This window comes from Physeter macrocephalus, chromosome 1 (assembly GCF_002837175.3).
Source record: "Physeter macrocephalus isolate SW-GA chromosome 1, ASM283717v5, whole genome shotgun sequence".
NCBI classification, from domain to species: domain Eukaryota; kingdom Metazoa; phylum Chordata; class Mammalia; order Artiodactyla; family Physeteridae; genus Physeter; species Physeter macrocephalus.
This window is the reverse complement of record NC_041214.2, coordinates 48567675-48588344: the sequence shown is the minus strand read 5'-3', so window position 1 is coordinate 48588344 and position 20670 is coordinate 48567675. Positions and strand designations below refer to the sequence as shown.

The window sequence follows — 20670 nt, the reverse complement described above, 5'->3', positions numbered from 1 at the left end:
AGAGGCCCCACCAGAGGGAGGCCTGCATACCCTTAAAAAAAAAAAAAAAAAAAAAAAAAACCACAGTGAAGGAGGTAATTTCCAGAGTGAAAAATGAAAATAAAAATTCTTTGGATGAGTTCTTACCCTCTCAGTAAATGAAAATCTGTGTGTAGAAATAAATAAATAAATAAAAACAAATGTAAGGGTCTCCTCTTTATAGGAATTCTTTCAAGTAAAAATGGAGACATCCTGTTTGTTTGTTTGTTTGTTTCTGTATCAATTCTGGTAAAAAGCACACTCCTTCCTGCTGTGGATGCCCTGGGTTTCCCACCTTCAGGTCTGCCCCATCTCTTCTGTCATCTGTTAGTAGAGTAAATGTGGCTGCACCTACTAAAGGCCAGCCCATCCTCTTTACTTGTGTTCATCTCCTCTGTTCACCGTGGGATTGCAGGTGGACTGTGTAGTCTTGACCTGCCCCTTTTCTTGGAGATTCTTCTCAGTGGCATTGAAACCTTGCTTTAGGCCAGTTTTCATCTAAGGTTGGACCATTGGCATCAGAATAACCTGGACACACAGATTCCTGGACAAACCCCAGACAGGCTGAGCCAGAAAGAGAGGGGGGAACTTGGAAACCTGCATTCTTCGCAAGCAGATTAACGTTTATGAACCTCTCATGTAGCTCTTAGAAACAAGCCGGCGCACAAGTATCCCTGGATCGTGCATTTCTCACTTCCTCTTCACAGCAAGTTTCAGGGAGAATCCCCAGTACGCATTCCTGCATCTGTACTCCTCATGTACTTGTCTTGCAGGTCTCCTTATTCTAACATGTGCCCCATCAGTAAAACATTTCTGAGCATGTCCTCTCAATGTGTATTTATTTGTTTATAAATTATATACATATACTAGTATGCCAATGTACTCGATACATTATAAAACAGTGTAAAGAGGAGCTAGAAAATAAGTAACATTTTTAATTTAAAAAATATATTAACACTATATCATTTCAAGAACGTAGACATAAGTCTTATTTTAAATACTCTTGATCATTTTGTTTGTCAGATCTCAGGAGATTGTGTTTTGTTTTGTTTTGTTTGGCATTAAACTATGGCTCTTGAAGGGGCTTATACTAAAAAAGTAGATGGGTTAGCCCTGCCATTTTCTTCTTGTAACACTCCACATGCGCTTACATTGTATTAGCCTCGGTGCCGGAGGTCTTTGAAATCTTTTTTAAGCCAGGTTGAGGGTTAAATTAGTTAAAACCGCATAGTATAATCTGTAAATCTGCTGAACCAGGCACATTTGAAGTGCAGACGTTTGTAGCATCATGGGAGCAGAAGGTAGGAGTGAGTGTGCCACTGTGAACCCGCCACTTCGTGGGGCTTTCTTCCCTCAGGATGGCCTCTGTAGCCTGGGAGGGAGCCACCGTTGATCCAAATATTAAATATTATAATAACTTAACTGCTTTACTCTTTGGACAAAAAAATAATATACATAGAAGTTGTAATATTTTCCGTCCCTATCCCAGTGGACCACTTTGTACAGCTCCTTTGGGGCACCTGGCCCACTTCGGGACACCACTTATACCACTGAGTCTCTTAAAACTTGCTTTCCTTATTAACACTGTTACACAGGGTATTACTGAGATCATCAGTGATCTCCATGCTGCTACATTTAATGGACGTTTTTCAGTTCATTTTTATTTGACCATTCGTAGTTTTTAGCTCAGTTGACCATTTCCTGTTTTTTCTCCTATTATAAGTGGTTCAACCATCGACCCAGTTGCTCATATGTGGATCATTCCCACATATTTTTCTACTTTCCTAACTGCCATCTGACCCCACGGTTCAGTCACTAGGATTTGTTGATTCTACTTCCTACATGTTTTTCGTATCCATTCACTATTCTACCACCTCTGTCCCCACCCTGGTTTAAGCCTCTGCTCCCTCAGAGTTCGGCAGTGGTCCCCCAGTGAGTCTTCTGAGGCCTGCTTTCTCCCCCACTACAGCTGGTGTCAGACTCAGAGAACACAAATCTGATCATTTTACTCCCTTGCTTCGGTCTCTTTAATAGCTTCCCATTACAGTGGAAAGAGACAGGTAAGATCTAGATGCTTCCCCAGCCCAACTTCTTGCTCAGCTTTCTCGCTCCATCATTTCCCCCTGGGTGCTCTGTGCTCCAGACACATTGACTTTCTCTCTGATCCTTCACAGCATGTTAAGTGTATCCCCCTGTGCAGACTCCCCAGCTACCTACACGTTGCTCCCTGTGACAGGAATGGTCTTCTCCCTTCCCTGGTTACCAGCTGCTTCTCATCCTTCATATTTTACTGCAAATATCATTTCTCCAGGGAATTCTAGTTGTACAGTTACACTCTCCTCTGTGTTTGCTTTATAACTCTTACCGTACATATGAATAAACTGTCTAACCGTTATATCCCCCATACCTAACAGGTAATAAAGGCTCCTTAAATATTTGAGTAAATTAGCATCATTGTAGCAATATTTGTTTCTGTGTCCACAGACTCCTTACTCTGTGAGGATAATGTCCTTGTCTGGTTTGGTCTCCATTATTTTTCCATCATCTAACACATATGCACACACACATTTACACACAAACATTTGTCGACTTCATGTGAAGATTCTGTCGTTTCTTGTTTAATGCCTTCCCCTTCAGACTGAAAAGTGATTATGTCTGTTTTGTGCACCCATGCCCAGTGCTTAATACAGTGCCTGACATTACAGTAAGTATTTGGTAATGGTTTTTATTTTTTAAATTAATCTATCTCTGCCTTTTAATAAACAGGTTAATCCATTCCTATTTACTGTAATTCTAATATGTTTGAACTTCTGACATCTTATTTTGTGTTGTCTGTGTCCTTCTTGTTTTTTTTTTCTTTTTCTATTTTTGTTTGGATTGATCAAGTTTTCTTCCATTATTTTCCCTCTGAAAATTAGGAAGTTAAGTATCCTCCTTTTAGTCTTCTAATTATTCTCTTTAAATTTCTAATGCAGGTATTTATTTTATATTTTTCTACCAACATCTTACATCAAGACAGGAACCTCAGAAAGGAATTTACTCTTCTCCCTTCCCTGCCACCTTTCTTAGGAGATTTTCCTTTTCAATTATTATTATTTATTTATAACAATCAGAACTTAAGTTTAACTAGTTTGTTTGGTTTTTATTTATCTCACTCCTGCTGTTTTATCCCAGGTTCTACTCCTTGGTGTTGTATTTATTTTCTTTGGCTATATTATATTTGGGGGGGACAATAACTTTTCTAATAATTTTTAAAAATAGGATTTGGGAGTGATATATTTTCTGCATTGTTACATATCAGAAAATGTGTTTATTTTGCCCTTCTGTGTAATTAGTTTGCCTGGGTATGCGTCGTATGTTCTCATTTTCCCTCAGTGTTTCAGAGATTTTGCTCCGTTGTTTCCAGTGAGATGTCTGATATCATTGAAGGCTTTTAGTATTTTGTTTTTAATCCTTACTGTCATGAAATGTCACTATTACATACCTGGTATAGTTTCTGTTTTTGTTTTCCCATTCACACTGGCTCTTTCTTCAACTCTCAGAAATTTTCCATTATTTCTTTGACAAGTTTTTTCTTCCATTTTTTTCTACTCTACTTTCTAGACTTCCCGTTAGCTGGACTTGGGAAGTTTGGGGTTTATCCTCAGTGTCTATTTGTTCTTTTGTACTTCATCCTCAGAAAATGTCTCAGGGCTTCCGTGGTGGCGCAGTGGTTGGGAGTCCGCCTGCCGATGCGGGGGATGCGAGTTCGTGCCCTGGTCCGGGAGGTTCCCACGTGCCGCCGAGCGGCTGGGCCCGTGAGCCATGGCCGCTGGGCCTGCGCGTCCGGAGCCTGCGCTCCGCAGCGGGAGAGGCCACGGCCGTGGGAGGCCCGCGTACGGCAAAAAAAAAAAAAAGAAAATGTCTCAATCTTCTAACTGATTGATCACTTAGCTGTGTTTGATCTGCTGTTTGACACACCATCTGTGCTTCTTCATTTCAGTGTTTACATTTTTAATTTCCAAGATCCATAGTCTTCTTTCTCTGACTCCAGTGTACTCTTGCATTTCTAAAGATAGACCTTTTTTTTTAGTCTTTTTCTGTATTTGCTGCCATTGCCACAGGGTTCCTTCTTCTGTTGATTCTAGTGCATCTTTTCCACAGTACGGGCTGTAGATTCACAGGGGTCTGAGAGTCCCTGCTAGCCTATCTGTGAATACCGCATGTGGTTTCAGCCACTGTGGGGAGGGGCAGGACATGCCGCCAGGTGGGCTCTGCCCGAGCAGCGCCTCTTCTGCGCCAGGGCACTCCCCTTTCCTTTTAGAAGTCTAAGCGTCCGCCCTCACTGCTCAGAGACACACTTTTTTGTTGACAATGGTGACCAGAATGTCTAGCTGTTCCTCCCGTGGAGCCCAGCAGCTTTCCTCACGCTCACTCCAAGGCCCCTTCCTGCTCTGCAGGTCCTCAGGCTCCTCTCTCCTTGGGATTATTTTGATTTTTCTTAGTTTTTAATAACCACTTTCTCTAGAGGGCATATTGCCATTGTTTCTTCCTTTAGTCCATTTGCATCTGCCTTTCCTCTCAGGAATTTCTCAAAATTCCTGGTCCCTTGAGAGTAGTCCTCGTTAGCTAATGCGGTATAAAGTTTTTAAAAAATTGTCATTTACAAGAACTTGAAGTGGAAACAGCTGTCAGATGCATTGCTTAGAGTGCTGTCTTGTTCCAGGTGTGTGGTCAAGAGTTCAGCATATCCCTGCCTAAATATTTATATCCTCAATAACATACTTTCAGATGAAAATATAGACATGTCTTAGACTGTGATACAGATATGGCTGTCTCCTAATACTAATTTTGTAAAGGTTTTGGGTATAATTATTATATTTCAATGAATCCATACATTCTTTATCTATGAAATCATAGAACCCGTGTTTTTTTTATTATGTTTAACATAGAACCAGTGTTATTATTTTTATAGCATATGGAGAAAAGCTAATTTCATTATTTTCTTTCTGTTAGGTTACTGGTGATTCAATCATTCTAAAAGCTCTTCAGTCCAACATTCAGCATGTACTGGTCTATGAGAACCTTGCTGTCCAGGAGAAAGTGCTGGCTTGTATTCCAGTCCAAGAACTAAAAAGGAGATCACAAGAAAAGTTATCTAGAGCTAGAAAATTGGATAAAGGTAGTGGCTTTATATAACCATTCATTGCTAAATATGCATCATTGCTAAATAAATGGGAACGCTGAAATGGTGCCTTTCGCTGTTTACCTTGTAAATACATAACCCAGTTCTATTTGGATTTTTAAGAGGTACAACAATAGTATAATTTTTTATTGCATACACCTCATGCACACTGGAATGTGTATTTGCAGTTTAATCATTGGTATGTGATTTTTTTTCAGATATAGTAGAACTTTAGTCCATGGAATGTATGATGGCATTATTAGACGATTTTAATGTGAATCGGAGAAAAACCTTACTCAAAATTAATTCATGTGATTAGACCACTGACTCCCTTTAATAGACAGTTACTGATAAAGAGTGTGGATATAGAAGCCAGCTACCTGGGTATAAATTCAGCTCTGACTCCTGCTGTGCATCACTGAGCAAGTAATCTCCATACCTCAGTTTCTTCATTTGAAAATAGGAATGATAATTTTAAGAGATAACTGACATAGTACATGTAAGTGGCTCAGAACAGTGCCTGCCACATTCATCAAGCAATAATTATTTGTTGTTTTCATTAATGGTCTTAGGATTTTAGTTGTTAAATTTTTCCAACTTCAGCATTTTTTACTTTTGAGTTTTTATGTAATTGGTTTTTATCTGTTAAGTCATTTCTTAATGCTGTCCTTTCTAGGGGGTTCTGTAGTATTTTTTTTGGTGGTTGCCCTAGTTTACAATAAACATTTTTTTTCCAATTTAAAAAAAAATTTATCTTATATTGGAGTATAATTGATTGATAATGTTGTGTTAGTTTCAGGTGTAGAGCAAATTGATTTAGTTATACAGCTACGTATATCTATTCTTTTTCAGATTCTTTTCCCATGCAGCTTATTGTAGAGTACTGAGTAGAGTTCCCTGTGTTATACAGTAGGTCCTTGTTGTTTATCTGTTTTATATATAGTAGTGTGTATATGTTAACCCCAGACTCCTAATTTATCCCTCCCCCCTCCTTCAAAAGCATTATACTGCTTCGTGCGTAGTGCAGATACGTTTTAACAGAAGGTCTCAATTCTTCCTTCCCATCCCTTGAGACTCTGCTGTCATTCATTTCACTTACCCAGACACTGTAATCACTCAGTACATTGCTATTGTTATTATTTAAGCCATTATTTTTTAGACTAAGTAAGAATGAGAAAAATAACAGATTTTGTGTTACCTTCATTCTTTCTTCCCCTGATGCTCTTCCTGTATGCAGGCTGGAGTTTATGACCATCACTTTTCTTCTTCCTGAAGAACTTCTTTTACTGTTTCTTTCAGGGCAGGTATACTAGAGGTGAAGTCCCTCAGTTTTTCTCTGCCTCGGAAAGTCTTTATTTCTCCTTCACTGTTGAAGGATAATATCACTGGGATGTAGAATTCTAGGTTGGTGGGGGTTTTTTTCTGTCAATGACACTAAATTTTTATTCACTCTGTTGCCTGCTTGTTTATGATGAGAAGTCTACCGTAATTTCTCTTTATTTTTCTTTAGGTTTCTCCCACCTATGCCCCTCACCTCCCCCTCCATCCCCAGCTTCACTCAGGATTTTCTCTTTGTTTTTAGTTTTCTTCAGTTTGAATATGACGTGCACATGTGTAGTTTTTTGGTACTTATCCTGGTTGGTGTTTTCTGAGCGTCCCAGATCTGTGGTTTGGTGCCTCATTAATTTTGGAACATTCTCGGCCATTATTACTTCAGATGTCTCTTCTCCTTTCTCTCTTTCTTGTCCTTCTGATATTCCAAAATAGGGTATCCTATTCTACCTTTATTTATCAACTGTTTCCCACCATTGTTAGATGTTCTGGTCCATTTTTAAAATTCTCCCACCATAATTGGATGTTCTACGTGTTTTGTTCCTTTGTTTGTTTTTATTCTCTTTTCTCCTCTTTGATTTTCAGTTTGGGATGTTTCTGTTGAGCTGTCTTCAGGCTCAGTGATTGTTTCCTTGGCTGTGTCCAGTCTACTGATGAGCCCTTGAAAGGCATTCTTTATCTCTGTTAGAGCATTTTTGGTTTCTAGCATTTTTTTAGAGTTTCCATCCTTCTGCTTACATTGTTCTTACATGTTGTCTACCTTTCTCATTAGCACCCCAAACATATTAATCATAGTAATTTTAACTTCCCTAATTCCAAAATTTGTGCCATATATGAGTGGTTCTGATGCTTGCTTTATCTCTTCAGACTTTTTTCTTGCCTTCAAGTTTTTCCTTGCCTTTTAGCATACATCGTCAGATACGATGTATTGGGTAATAGGAACTGAGGTGAACAGGCCTTTTGTGAAAGGTGTAAATGTCCATTTTACTAGGAATTGGACACCATTAATGACATTGTGTTTAATGTTTGCTGTAAGTGTCAGGGGCTTTGGGTTCCTTTCGTGTTCTCGGGGTCCCTCTGTTGTCTGTGGGCTTCCCTAAGGACCCCTCCTTAGCTCAAGTCTTCATCCTGCAGATGGTTTAGTTGTAATCATCCCCTATTGTTGTACCGGAGTCCTGTTGGTGTGGTGGTGAGGTGTGGGAGAGGAGCATTCTGTAATCTTAGGGTTAAATCTCTGTGTTTTAGGGGGACTTATGCCCGGGCCTGTGACCCACCCCCCATAGGTGAGACAGGAAGGCCAGAGGGGCCTAGAGTCAGAGAAGCACCCTTTCCCCAAACTTACTTAAGCTACAGGTTTTGTTGTGAGACCTTGAAACAGTTCTTCCTCTCCTTGAATTAACAGGGTTTTTTAGTTTTTTTCTATTTATAAAACAAGGATGCTTATCAGCATGTGGTCACAGAGGCTCTGTCCATTTCAAAGTACTGTGGTCCTGTACGTGATGCCTGACATACATGCCTATTTAGCAGGTACTTACTGTCATGTTCTGTGTGTGCTGAGCCCTGCAGAGGAGACGTAGTTAGCAATGTCCCTGCTGATGTTTGCCCTGGCATTTTTTCCCTCTAATTATAAAAGAAATACCTGTTTTATGTAGAAAATTCAGAAAATAGGGGGAAGATAAGCCATCCATAATTTCATCACATCAGAATGCAACTTCTAAGATTGTGTATACAATTGACCCTTGAACAACACAGCTTGAACTGTGCAGGCCCGCTTACACGCAGATTTTTTTTTTTTTTTTTCGGTACGTGGGCCTCTCACTGTTGCGGCCTCTCCCATTGCGGAGCACAGTCTCCGGACGTGCAGGCTCAGCGGCCATGGCTCACGGGCCCAGCCGCTCTGCGGCATGTGGGATCCTCCCAGACCGGGGCACGAGCCCGTGTCCCCTGCATCGGCAGGCGGACTCTCAACCACTGTGCCACGAGGGAAGCCCACACGCAGATTTTTTTTCTCGAAATACATACTACAGTACTACATGGTCCAAGGTTGGTTGAATCCGTGGATGTGGAACCGCAGAGGGCTGACTGTAAAGTTATATGTGGATTTTCCACTGCATGGGGGGGGATCAGCACCCCTAACCCCTGCATTGATCAAGGGTCAACTGTATATCCTTTCACACTTGAAAATATAAGGGCAGTATAATGGCATTTTAATGTAAGTAGGAAAGAAGGAACACATCAGGTTGTGTGCATGGTATTGTGAAAATCAGCAAAAGATGGGGCTTTTTTTTTAAAGTTCATGAAGGATATGTTGGATTTATAACCTGAGATGCCAGAGGACACACAAAGGCAGGTGTCGGGGATTTTCTTGAAGGTGTGGTGACCACTGCATGGAAGCAGAAGGGCACAGGCCGTCTCTGGGGAGCAGTGCCCAACACAGTCTGGCTCGTGTAGGGTCGGGAGGGGGACATCACAAGGGCTGAGACCATATATTTTCGTTGACATTGAATTTCAGGCAGAGCAAAGCATACTGAGTTTATTTTTATGCTTTTTAATCTTTCGAAAAAGAATTAGCGGCAAAATGAAGCAAAGGATACTTCTAACGAGGTTTTGAAGTAGAAAATAGGACCAAAGAAATTTGAAGGATGAACGTATCTTAGTCAGGAGGCTGATGCTATAGTGTTAGTATGATTGAATATATCGCAAAAGTATTATATAGCCTGTTAATTAGGTAGGAAGAAATAAAATGATTTCTCAGGGAAGTCAAGTGTTCTTGATGACTTAATTCAGCAGGGTTAAGCATTGAAGCTTTAAGCGAGTGAAAGGTAGAGGTGCACTTCAGGAAGATCAATCCAGCAATAACTTGTAAAATGAACAGAATCAAGAGAGTACAAGGAGAGAAGAGTTCAAACACAGTAGTAATAGAATTCACCTAAGAGGAATAAGAAGGCAAACAGGTATTGTGACTGCAACAGAGTAGGTAGATGTGAGGGTTGAGGTGACAGAATATGTGGTATTTGCATTGATGGTATACAGTTGGCAGGGCGTGGAGTCAGGTGTGCATAAGGAGAATGTCAAAGAGGACCGCCTTGTTTTGCATCGGTATCAGTAGGAACAGGCTTTGAAGGGAAATGAAGAGTCTGCTTTCGGACACCTGCTGGACATCATCTGGACTACCAGGTGAAAATGGAGGCCTGGAGCTTTGTTTGGAGGTCAAGCCTTGACATACACTTCAGCGTGATAGGTAAAGCCATGCAAGTAAGTGAGATTGCCCAGACTGAAGACGGCGGGGTGGGGGAAGGATTGCAAAGGTTCTAGAAAGCAGGGCAGCACTAGCCACATGTGGGTACTTACAGTAAGCAATGAGTCTAAGTTAACATTATGAGGCCTGTTTGTTTGCTCGGTTCTTCTATCATTTATTCTGCTATTTACTGAGCACCTGCTGTGTAGCAAGCACAGCTCCAGGTCTTGGAGATACAGCAGCGAACAAAACAAAGTCCCTGCTATCATGGGTGAGACAGCCAAAAACAAATCCTCAGATCTGGCAGTTAGTGATACATGCTGGGAAGACAAGTCAGGATAACGGGATAGAGCTTGATTAGGGAGGGTGCTGTTTGGTGGAGGGTTGTCAGGAAAGGCTTCTCTTGAAGCAGTGATTTTCTTTTCTGGTAGAGGCATTGGCAACTGCAAAGGCTCCGTGGGTGGGAGTGAGCTTGGCATGTTTAGGGGATGGAAGGAGGGCGTGTGGCATAGCAGAAAGAGCAAGACAGAAAGCTGAGAGAGGCAAAGGGGGTACATTAGTTTCCTGTGCTGCTGTAGCAAATTGCCACAAACCTGGCTCCTTGAAACAGCAGGAGTGTGCTGTCTTACAGCTCCGGAAGCCAGAAGTCCATAATCAGTACCCCTGGGCCAAAATCAAGGTGTGGGCAGGGCTGAAGGGGAGAATCTCTCCCTGCCTCCGTCCGCTTCTGGGGGCTACCTGCAGTCTGGCTTGTGGCTGCACCACTCCAGTCCTGAAGACCAGCATCTTCACATCTTTCTCCTCCACCACTGCATCACCTTCTCCTCTGTAAAGTCTCCCACCGCTTCCCTCTTGAAAGGACACATGTGATTGCATTTAGGGCCCCCATTGAGTACATAGGATGATCTCCCTGTCTCAGAATCCGTAACTGCATCGTATCTGCAGAGGCTGTTTTTTTTTGTTGGTTTTTTTTTTTTTTTTTGCCTTCTTTGGTAGGATTCACAGGCTCCAGGGGTTAGAATGTGGATATCTTTTGGGGAGCCATTTTTCGGCCTACCACAGGGGCCAGCTGAAAGAACTAAAGTGGAGACTTTGGGTTGTATTCTGAATGAGTTGGAAACCCATTGGACGGTTTCAGTCGACTCAGGCTACCTTGCATTCTTAAAAAGATCACTCTGCTGTAGGGACTTGTTGGAGAAAGCAGGATGAGAGTGCTGTTTTTCTTAAAGTTCACTTTTAGTCCAGCATTCATGAATATCTCCTTGTTGAGAAACTTTCATGTTGTACAGGAAAAGCTGAACTCTCCCTGCCAGTCAGTCCTCCACCTCCTCTTCTGCAGGTAACAGCTATTATCACATGATGTGTTCCTTTTCATATCTTTTCCTGTGTATTTACACCCATAAATAGTTACCTATAAAAATAAATAAAGTTGCATGGGTTTAATAAAGTATATCATCTCTCATATATTCAGCTCCTTGGTGATTTTCGTTTTCTGACACGTCTTGGAAGTCATTTTCCCTCCCCCTGGTGCTCTGTAGTGTGCATGCACTGTTATTTATACAGTTCCCCACTGATGGACACCAAGATTTCCCTGTTCTGAAGGCTGCTGCAGTGAAGATCCTTGTAAAGCTTGCCTGCCTACATGAAGGAATGTTTCACTGGGTTAGATCTAAAAGTATCAAGGGTGTGTGATACTTTCATACTACAGTGGATCCCTGCCAAACAAATTGCCTTCCAGTTTATACCAGAAGTTGTCTGGGAGTATTTGTTTCAACTTAATGAAATTATTGAACTTCTTTTATGGACTTTACTAATTTTTCTAATGGGTTTTGTTAATATTCTTACTGATTTATAGACGTTCTTAATATATTCTGGATACTTTTCTTTGTAGACTCATTACATTTTTCTCTCAGTATTCTTTAATTTCATTCAGTGTATCTAGAAATTCAAAAGTTATAAATTTTAATATGAGAAAATTATTTTTTCCATTTTTGTTTTTACAGTTGTGTTTTGTTTTCTACACCGAAGAAACGTAAACATAAACGTAACGTGCTTCATAAACGTAAACTTGTGCTGTTACTTTTATAATATTCCCTCTCTGTGTATAGTGTTTATATATATGTTTTAGAATGAATATAGGAGGGATCTGATATTTGGATAGCTACTCGTCCCAATACCATTTGTTGAACAATCCATCCTCTTAGAACTACTTTAAAGGCTAACTTTATTAAATGTGTGTATCATTTAGAAATCTGTCTTTCAGGACTCTGTTTTGTTTCATTCATCTCTTTGTCTGTTCTTTATCAGTATCACAATATTTTAATTATTAGAATTTTGTAATGTGTTTTGATGGGCTGTAGACGAATTTATCTCATTCTTAGTCAAAGTTGTGTTGACTATTTTGTGCCTTTCCTCTTTCACATGAATTTTGCAGTTAACTTGTCAAAGTTTATGAAAAATTACTTTGTAATTTCAGTTGAGATTGCATTAAAGTACAGGTTAATTTGCAGAGAGTTAACAACTTTGAGTTTTCCCATTCAAGAACATAATATATTTTGGCCTTTTAATATTCTCTGTAGTTTTTTTTTCTTCTATAGTTTTTTATTTTGAAACGTATCAAACATAAATACAAGAATAGCACATAACAGATCAAACACCTGTGCCCAGCATCAGATGTTATTAGATCTTAACATTGTGCCATATATCTCCTTCATATATGTTTTATTATTTTTAATAATAAAATATTAAAGATAGGAATGAGAATCCCCATATATGTCCCCGAGATTGTTTTCCCCTCTCCTTCTTCCCAGAGATACCACTGTCTTGAATATGGTTGAGAGAGAGATCTTTTTATTTGATAAAGTGGATATAATAATATATGTCATGCTTACTTGCTAGGGTTGTGATTGATAGATAGATAGGTAGATAGTACACATGGTTGTGTTTTTATGTGTTTTGTGAATTATATTGAATGATGGTGAATTATATTGTACAGTTGAAGTACTAATAGAAAAGCTAATAGGATGATTTTTAAGGTGTCCAGAATTCTGTGATTTCTGCCTGTAATACTGTGATTGTTTCATATTTACTTGTGAATATATCTGGTAACAAATATAATGCATCTGCAGAGGCTGGTTTTTTTTGTTGGTTTTTTTTTTTTTTTTTTTTTTTTTTGCCTTCTTTGGTAGGATTCACAGGCTCCAGGGGTTAGAATGTGGATATCTTTTGGGGAGCCATTTTTCGGCCTACCACAGGGGCCAGCTGAAAGAACTAAAGTGGAGACTTTGGGTTGTATTCTGAATGAGTTGGAAACCCATTGGACGGTTTCAGTCGACTCAGGCTACCTTGCATTCTTAAAAAGATCACTCTGCTGTAGGGACTTGTTGGAGAAAGCAGGATGAGAGTGCTGTTTTTCTTAAAGTTCACTTTTAGTCCAGCATTCATGAATATCTCCTTGTTGAGAAACTTTCATGTTGTACAGGAAAAGCTGAACTCTCCCTGCCAGTCAGTCCTCCACCTCCTCTTCTGCAGGTAACAGCTATTATCACATGATGTGTTCCTTTTCATATCTTTTCCTGTGTATTTACACCCATAAATAGTTACCTATAAAAATAAATAAAGTTGCATGGGTTTAATAAAGTATATCATCTCTCATATATTCAGCTCCTTGGTGATTTTCGTTTTCTGACACGTCTTGGAAGTCATTTTCCCTCCCCCTGGTGCTCTGTAGTGTGCATGCACTGTTATTTATACAGTTCCCCACTGATGGACACCAAGATTTCCCTGTTCTGAAGGCTGCTGCAGTGAAGATCCTTGTAAAGCTTGCCTGCCTACATGAAGGAATGTTTCACTGGGTTAGATCTAAAAGTATCAAGGGTGTGTGATACTTTCATACTACAGTGGATCCCTGCCAAACAAATTGCCTTCCAGTTTATACCAGAAGTTGTCTGGGAGTATTTGTTTCAACTTAATGAAATTATTGAACTTCTTTTATGGACTTTACTAATTTTTCTAATGGGTTTTGTTAATATTCTTACTGATTTATAGACGTTCTTAATATATTCTGGATACTTTTCTTTGTAGACTCATTACATTTTTCTCTCAGTATTCTTTAATTTCATTCAGTGTATCTAGAAATTCAAAAGTTATAAATTTTAATATGAGAAAATTATTTTTTCCATTTTTGTTTTTACAGTTGTGTTTTGTTTTCTACACCGAAGAAACGTAAACATAAACGTAACGTGCTTCATAAACGTAAACTTGTGCTGTTACTTTTATAATATTCCCTCTCTGTGTATAGTGTTTATATATATGTTTTAGAATGAATATAGGAGGGATCTGATATTTGGATAGCTACTCGTCCCAATACCATTTGTTGAACAATCCATCCTCTTAGAACTACTTTAAAGGCTAACTTTATTAAATGTGTGTATCACTTAGAAATCTGTCTTTCAGGACTCTGTTTTGTTTCATTCATCTCTTTGTCCTTTATCAGTATCACAATATTTTAATTATTAGAATTTTGTAATGTGTTTTGATGGGCTGTAGACGAATTTATCTCATTCTTAGTCAAAGTTGTGTTGACTATTTTGTGCCTTTCCTCTTTCACATGAATTTTGCAGTTAACTTGTCAAAGTTTATGAAAAATTACTTTGTAATTTCAGTTGAGATTGCATTAAAGTACAGGTTAATTTGCAGAGAGTTAACAACTTTGAGTTTTCCCATTCAAGAACATAATATATTTTGGCCTTTTAATATTCTCTGTAGTTTTTTTTTCTTCTATAGTTTTTTATTTTGAAACGTATCAAACATAAATACAAGAATAGCACATAACAGATCAAACACCTGTGCCCAGCATCAGATGTTATTAGATCTTAACATTGTGCCATATATCTCCTTCATATATGTTTTATTATTTTTAATAATAAAATATTAAAGATAGGAATGAGAATCCCCATATATGTCCCCGAGATTGTTTTCCCCTCTCCTTCTTCCCAGAGATACCACTGTCTTGAATATGGTTGAGAGAGAGATCTTTTTATTTGATAAAGTGGATATAATAATATATGTCATGCTTACTTGCTAGGGTTGTGATTGATAGATAGATAGGTAGATAGTACACATGGTTGTGTTTTTATGTGTTTTGTGAATTATATTGAATGATGGTGAATTATATTGTACAGTTGAAGTACTAATAGAAAAGCTAATAGGATGATTTTTAAGGTGTCCAGAATTCTGTGATTTCTGCCTGTAATACTGTGATTGTTTCATATTTACTTGTGAATATATCTGGTAACAAATATAATGCAGTCATTTAAAAATGTTTTTCAAAATCAGACTTACTTTGTCACCTTCCAGGTGCTTCAGGATCAATTCCAAACTGTCAGTAGTTCCCTGAGAGGTGGTTGTATTCAGCATGGTGTCGGTCAGAGGATGCAGTAAAGTCCCACTGCTTTGAATGTGTAGTGGATTACGTCATTGTATTTCAGCCTGCTTCACAATACACTGACAATTCTGTCTACATCCTATTTGTGAAGACCTTTTAGATCATCTTCTGTTTTCATATATTTCAGCTTCATATTTGAGGATAAAATACACGTGGATGTTTTTAGTTTTTTCTGCTTTAAATCTTACTTGGTTCTGTTATAACTTCTCAGGTACTAATGTAAGCGAAGAGGACTTTCTTTTGCTGGAGCTTTTACACTGGTTTAAGGAAGAATTTTTTCACTGGGTGGATGACATTTTGTGCAGCAAGTGTGGTGGCCAGACTAAGTCTAGAGGCGAATCATTGTTCCCCAGTGATGATGAGCGGAAGTGGGGTGCAAACAGAGTGGAAGATCATTACTGTGATGCCTGCCAGTTCAGCAATCGATTTCCAAGGTGAGCATCCCCTGGACAGTAAAGTCAGAATAATCTCTGATTGGGATGGTTAGAAGAGAATTTTATTAAATCAACTTTTAATCTTCATTTTAATTATTAGAAGTATATTCCTCTAGGACAGGGGTCAGCAAGCTATGGCTGACAGGCTCAATCCAGCCCACATCCTATTTTTGTAAATAAAGTTTTATTGGGACACATCCATGCTGCTTCAATAGCTTATGGTCTGTAACTGTTTTTTCACATTAAAATGTCAAGAGTTGAATACTGGCAACAGAGACCAGATGGTCTGCACAGTCTAAAACATCTACTGTCTGGCTTTATATAGGAAAAGTTTGTTGACTCTTGAATGTAAATTGAGTGTAGTCCTAGCAACTTAATGCTGTAAATCTTGTATTTTTATTCTTTTAATACATAAATTTTAACTTTCTGATAACTTTAGTAATAATACTGATAACACATAAAATAATGCTAAAACATTAGAATAATACTGATCATTGTGATAGTAACTACAATGCTGTACTCAAAATCATCAGATGGAAATATGGAAGTTGAAAGTATAGTATAGGACCATCTTTTATTTTTTATTTTTTGGCTGTTCTGTGTGGCACACGGGATCTTAGTTCCCTGACCAAGGATCGAACCCGCACCCCCTGCAGTGGAAGCGCCGAGTCCTAACCACTGGACCGCCAGGGAAATCCCCTCATATTTTATCTTGAATGACAGAAGTTTAATTAGGGGCCTCTGCTACCAACCTAACCTACCCTCATATCTCTAAATTTAAACTAAGGGTACTGGAACTTTTCTGTTCACTTTTTCCATCCTTTAATTTATAACTCTCTTATCAGATGTTCTTAATTGACAATACTTGGAAAGTTTGGTTGTATCATCAGGCAAGAAAAGATATAAAGTTTTTGAAATACCTGATTTTGTGGGCTTAGGGCCTCAGTTCTGTCCTAATGAGGAATCAGTCCTGTGATATACAGAGTCTAAGATAAACAGAATCCACTGTCCAATAATGATCTAAAATAAACGTAGGTTATTTTTTCATTCAGCATATGTGTGCACAGGTACTTTGCAAAGATTTGAAGATAAAAGATGTCTGTGATTAAATCCTATCCTCATAAAGTCTAAGCAGTTGGGTGTAGACTGATAGTGCATGCACAGGGAGACAGAGGCTAACAAAGGTGTCTGTGCCGAGCGTTGTCCTTTTCCCTCCTGACCATGTGCTTGTCTTACTGTTAGCTGTTCTCTGGGTAGGGCTGGGAGGATGAACACTATTAATTAGAGATCAAGCAGCCTTTCAAGTTGGCACAAGTGGCGTTTAGAAGATGGAGGCGTAGGATGCTCTAATCCTGCTGCTGTTACTTCATGTTAATACGCAACTTTTTCCAGCAGCTACATTACCTAAACCATAAATTCATTTAACTTAGCTCAAGCAAGAGCATCTGCTTGATTGAAGACAGACAGCTTGTCATTGCAGATACGGTTCATTCACAGCTGACATTGCTGCTCAGCTGGGCACTTTTCCTGAGTAGCTTTATTAGCTCAAAATCCTTCTCAACACAATACGCAAATTTTGATGTTCTTCAGCTTTATGATAATATTATAACTGGAGTAACTTTTTCTTTTTTTGGAGTAACTTTTTAAAAGAATGTTGCCAACACATTTCAAAAAACAACTTGCAACTTAGCAAGCACCTTTAAGTAGTTCAGCAGAATAAAATTTCAATCCAAATGACTGTTAGAAGAATAGTATTTTAAGTAAAATTCAGTTCAACTAAGCTTTAAAATCTTTCTTGAGTAGTTTGTTAAAGTTGTTTACCTTTGAAGTACAATGAGCTAAATTATACCACTTGTTAGAGTAACACTAATGCTTAATGCAGATTTCCTAGAGAATCTCCCTGTCCAGATCCTGCCTGTCCTTCAAGGCCCAGTTCAGGATCAAGCCCTCCTCCCCGACCCCTCCCCCATGACACTAATTCTGACCTGTTGTAGGGTTGGTATCACATTCTGCCGTGTATTTAAATGATTTGTGTTCTCTCCTTCCCTCTCTCAGGACTGCAAGCTCCTTGAAGGCTGTACCACTGTTTAATCATTTACCACCCAGGATTCTAGCACAATGCCTCACATATTCTAGGCTCTTTAATTGTTATTTAAGAATACGAAGTTAAGAAATATTACTGTTTAGCATAGAGGTAATGTAAATTCTTTAGAATGCTTGATTTCTATAATGAATTGAAGCTTTTTGTTGTTGTTATTTTAAACCAGGTATAATAATCCCGAGAAACTTCTGGAAACAAGATGTGGACGGTGCGGGGAGTGGGCCAATTGTTTCACACTGTGCTGCAGAGCCCTGGGCTTCGAAGCCCGCTACGTCTGGGATTACACAGGTGCGGACGCCATGTGGGCAGAGGCCAGGGTGGTCTTGCTGACTTCAGGATGGGGTGTACAGTCCCGCCTTGTCAGTCTGTGTTTCCATTTGCCTTCTGTAAATAGCAGTAATCCCAGCCTCATGGGTTTTTTTGTTTTTGTTTTTTTTAATGGGGATCACAGGATTTTTTTTTAGTACCCCTAGCATTTTGCCTGGTACTTTACACTATAAACATTTTTTATTAACAATTTATCATGACCTTTTTTTTTTTTTTTTTTTTTTTGGTATGCAGGCCTCTCACTGTTGTGGCCTCTCACTTTGTGGAGCATGGGCTCAGCGGCCATGGCTCACGGGCCTAGCCGCTCCGTGGCATGTGGGATCTTCCCGGACTGGGGCACGAACCCGTGTCCCCGGCATCGGCAGGTGGATTCTCAACCACTGCACCACCAGGGAAGCCCAATCATGACATTTTTAGTAGTGCTGTTTGTCTGTGGATAAGAACATGTGTAATAATGTTCTGTAAAAATCTTCAAATTTGTAGAGATTAGTGTAAAAGATTTAGTAATCTTAATATACAATAAAATATAATAAAAGCCATGTGAGATTTATATTGTCCTTATTTAGTTATAACTTGTGTCACATGTTAAAAAGTTTTTCTTCTTAGATTTTTTTCACTTGTGTTTCTGTTATTTTCTTAGGATAAAATGAAACCTTCACTTAATAGTTATTGTTCTCTTAGAGTCAAATAGAGACCATCAGTAACCAGACATCCTCTGTTAGACCTCTGCTGGCCTACAGTTCCAAAGTGGAATTAACTCCTTCACATTAGCAAACTGTGTGCATTAGTCCTATGGTTTACGTGCTGTTGTTCAATGTGTTTGCCCTTTTCAGAGTTATAGCTCACGTGATTTTTAATTAAGCCTAAAACTGACTGTATTAAAGGAGATTTTCCAGAACAGTTGCAAGGATTTCAAAGAGAGAGAGAGGGACTTCCTTGGCGGTCCAGTGGTTAAGACTCCATGCTTCCACTGCAGGGGGCACAGGTTCGGTCCCTGGTTGGGGAACTAGGATCTCACATGCCGCATGGCGCGGCCAGAAAATAAAAATAAAAAGTAAAAAAAAAAAAAAGTCATCAAGAATTGCTCCTATTAAAAAAAAGAGAAAGAGAAATTAAAGCAGGTGTTCTAGAGTCTTATATGCCACAAAATGCTCACTTGTTAATTAAAATTTAGAATCTTGCATATTATCATGTGGTTCTTATCTTAGGCGTTTGTATATAGTTATTGGAAGTCTTGGTTTTATAAACTTAGCTTTTGTTTTCTCCTTCTGTCGCATCTTCGTCTGTCACTTGTGTAGACCACGTCTGGACAGAAGTGTACTCACCTTCTCAGCAGCGGTGGCTGCACTGTGACGCGTGTGAAGACGTCTGTGACAAGCCCCTACTCTATGAGATTGGCTGGGGCAAGAAGCTGTCCTACATCATCGCATTTTCTAAAGATGAGGTAGGACGGAAGAGAAAAAATGTGTTCTAAGAATAAAATTTATTTTTTCTTTTTTGACAGCCTTTGAAGGTATAATTGACAAAGTAAGCAGCACATGTTTAAAGTGTACAATTTAATAAGTGTTGTCATTTGTATATGCCCGAGAGATGACCTTTGCAGTGAAGGTGGTGAACACGTCCATTATCCCGGGAGTTTCCTTGTGTTTGTTCTCACTCCTTCTTGCCCCTCTCCAGGCAACCACAGACCTACTCTCTGAGACTATACACTAATGTGCATTTCTAGAGTTGTATGTAAACAGAATCATATATACTCTTTTTGATGGGGGGGGGTTTATTTTACTCACCGTAGTTATTTTGAGGTTCCTCCATGTGTTTGCAAGTATCAATAATTTATTCTTTTATTGCTCAGCAATATTCCACCGTATGAATGTACCATGGTTTATCCATTTGCCTGTTGACGGACATTTGGGTAGTTTGCAGTTTTTTACTATTTAAAATACAGCTGCACAAGTCTTTATATGGGCATATGCTTTCTTTTCTCTTTGGTAAATGCCTGCTAGTGGAATGACCGAATCGTATGGTAAGTGATTGTTTAACTTTTTTAAAAACTGGCTCAACTGTTTTCCAAAGTGATGATGCTGTTTTGCATTCTCATCAGCAATATGTGCAAATTCCCAGTTTCTTCATATTCTTGCTAACAGTATGGTCTGACTTTTTCATTTCGGCCGTTTTTAGTAGACGTGCGGTGGTGTCACATTGTGGTTTCATTTGCATTTCCCTGAGGACCAACACTGAGCATCTTTTTTATGGGCTTGTTTGTCATCCATTTCTCTTCTTTGCCCTTTCTTTTTTTAATTGGGTTGTTCATTTTCTTATTCTTGAGTTTTGAGAGTTCTTCATATATTCTGAATACAAGTCCTTTTTCAGGTATGTGCTTTGCAAGGATTTTATCCCTATCTGGCTTGTCTTTTTATTCTCTCAGTGACTTTTGAAGAGAAGAAATTGATGAAGTCCAGTTTATCAATTTGTTCTTTTGTGGATCTTGCTTTTTGATGTTATGTCTAAGAGATGTTTGCCTAGCCCGAGCCACAAGGATTTCCTCCTACATTTTCTTTTAGAAGTTTTATACTTTTAGTTTTTTGTTTGTTTGTTTGTTTGTTTTTGCGG

At 38.9% G+C, this 20670-nt stretch overlaps 1 protein-coding gene across 3 annotated transcripts in view; it reads left to right on the top strand.

Moving 5' to 3' along the window:
- NGLY1 (N-glycanase 1) overlaps window positions 1-20670 on the top strand; it is a 74958-nt gene that overhangs the window by 38039 nt on the left and 16249 nt on the right. For all 3 annotated transcript variants that reach the window (XM_024115194.3, XM_055080525.1, XM_024115193.3), the window contains exons 4-7: window positions 5014-5179; window positions 15410-15632; window positions 17900-18021; window positions 19359-19504. In XM_024115194.3, the coding sequence (XP_023970962.1) occupies window positions 5014-5179; window positions 15410-15632; window positions 17900-18021; window positions 19359-19504 (657 nt within the window). The remainder of the gene's footprint in view (window positions 1-5013; window positions 5180-15409; window positions 15633-17899; window positions 18022-19358; window positions 19505-20670) is intronic.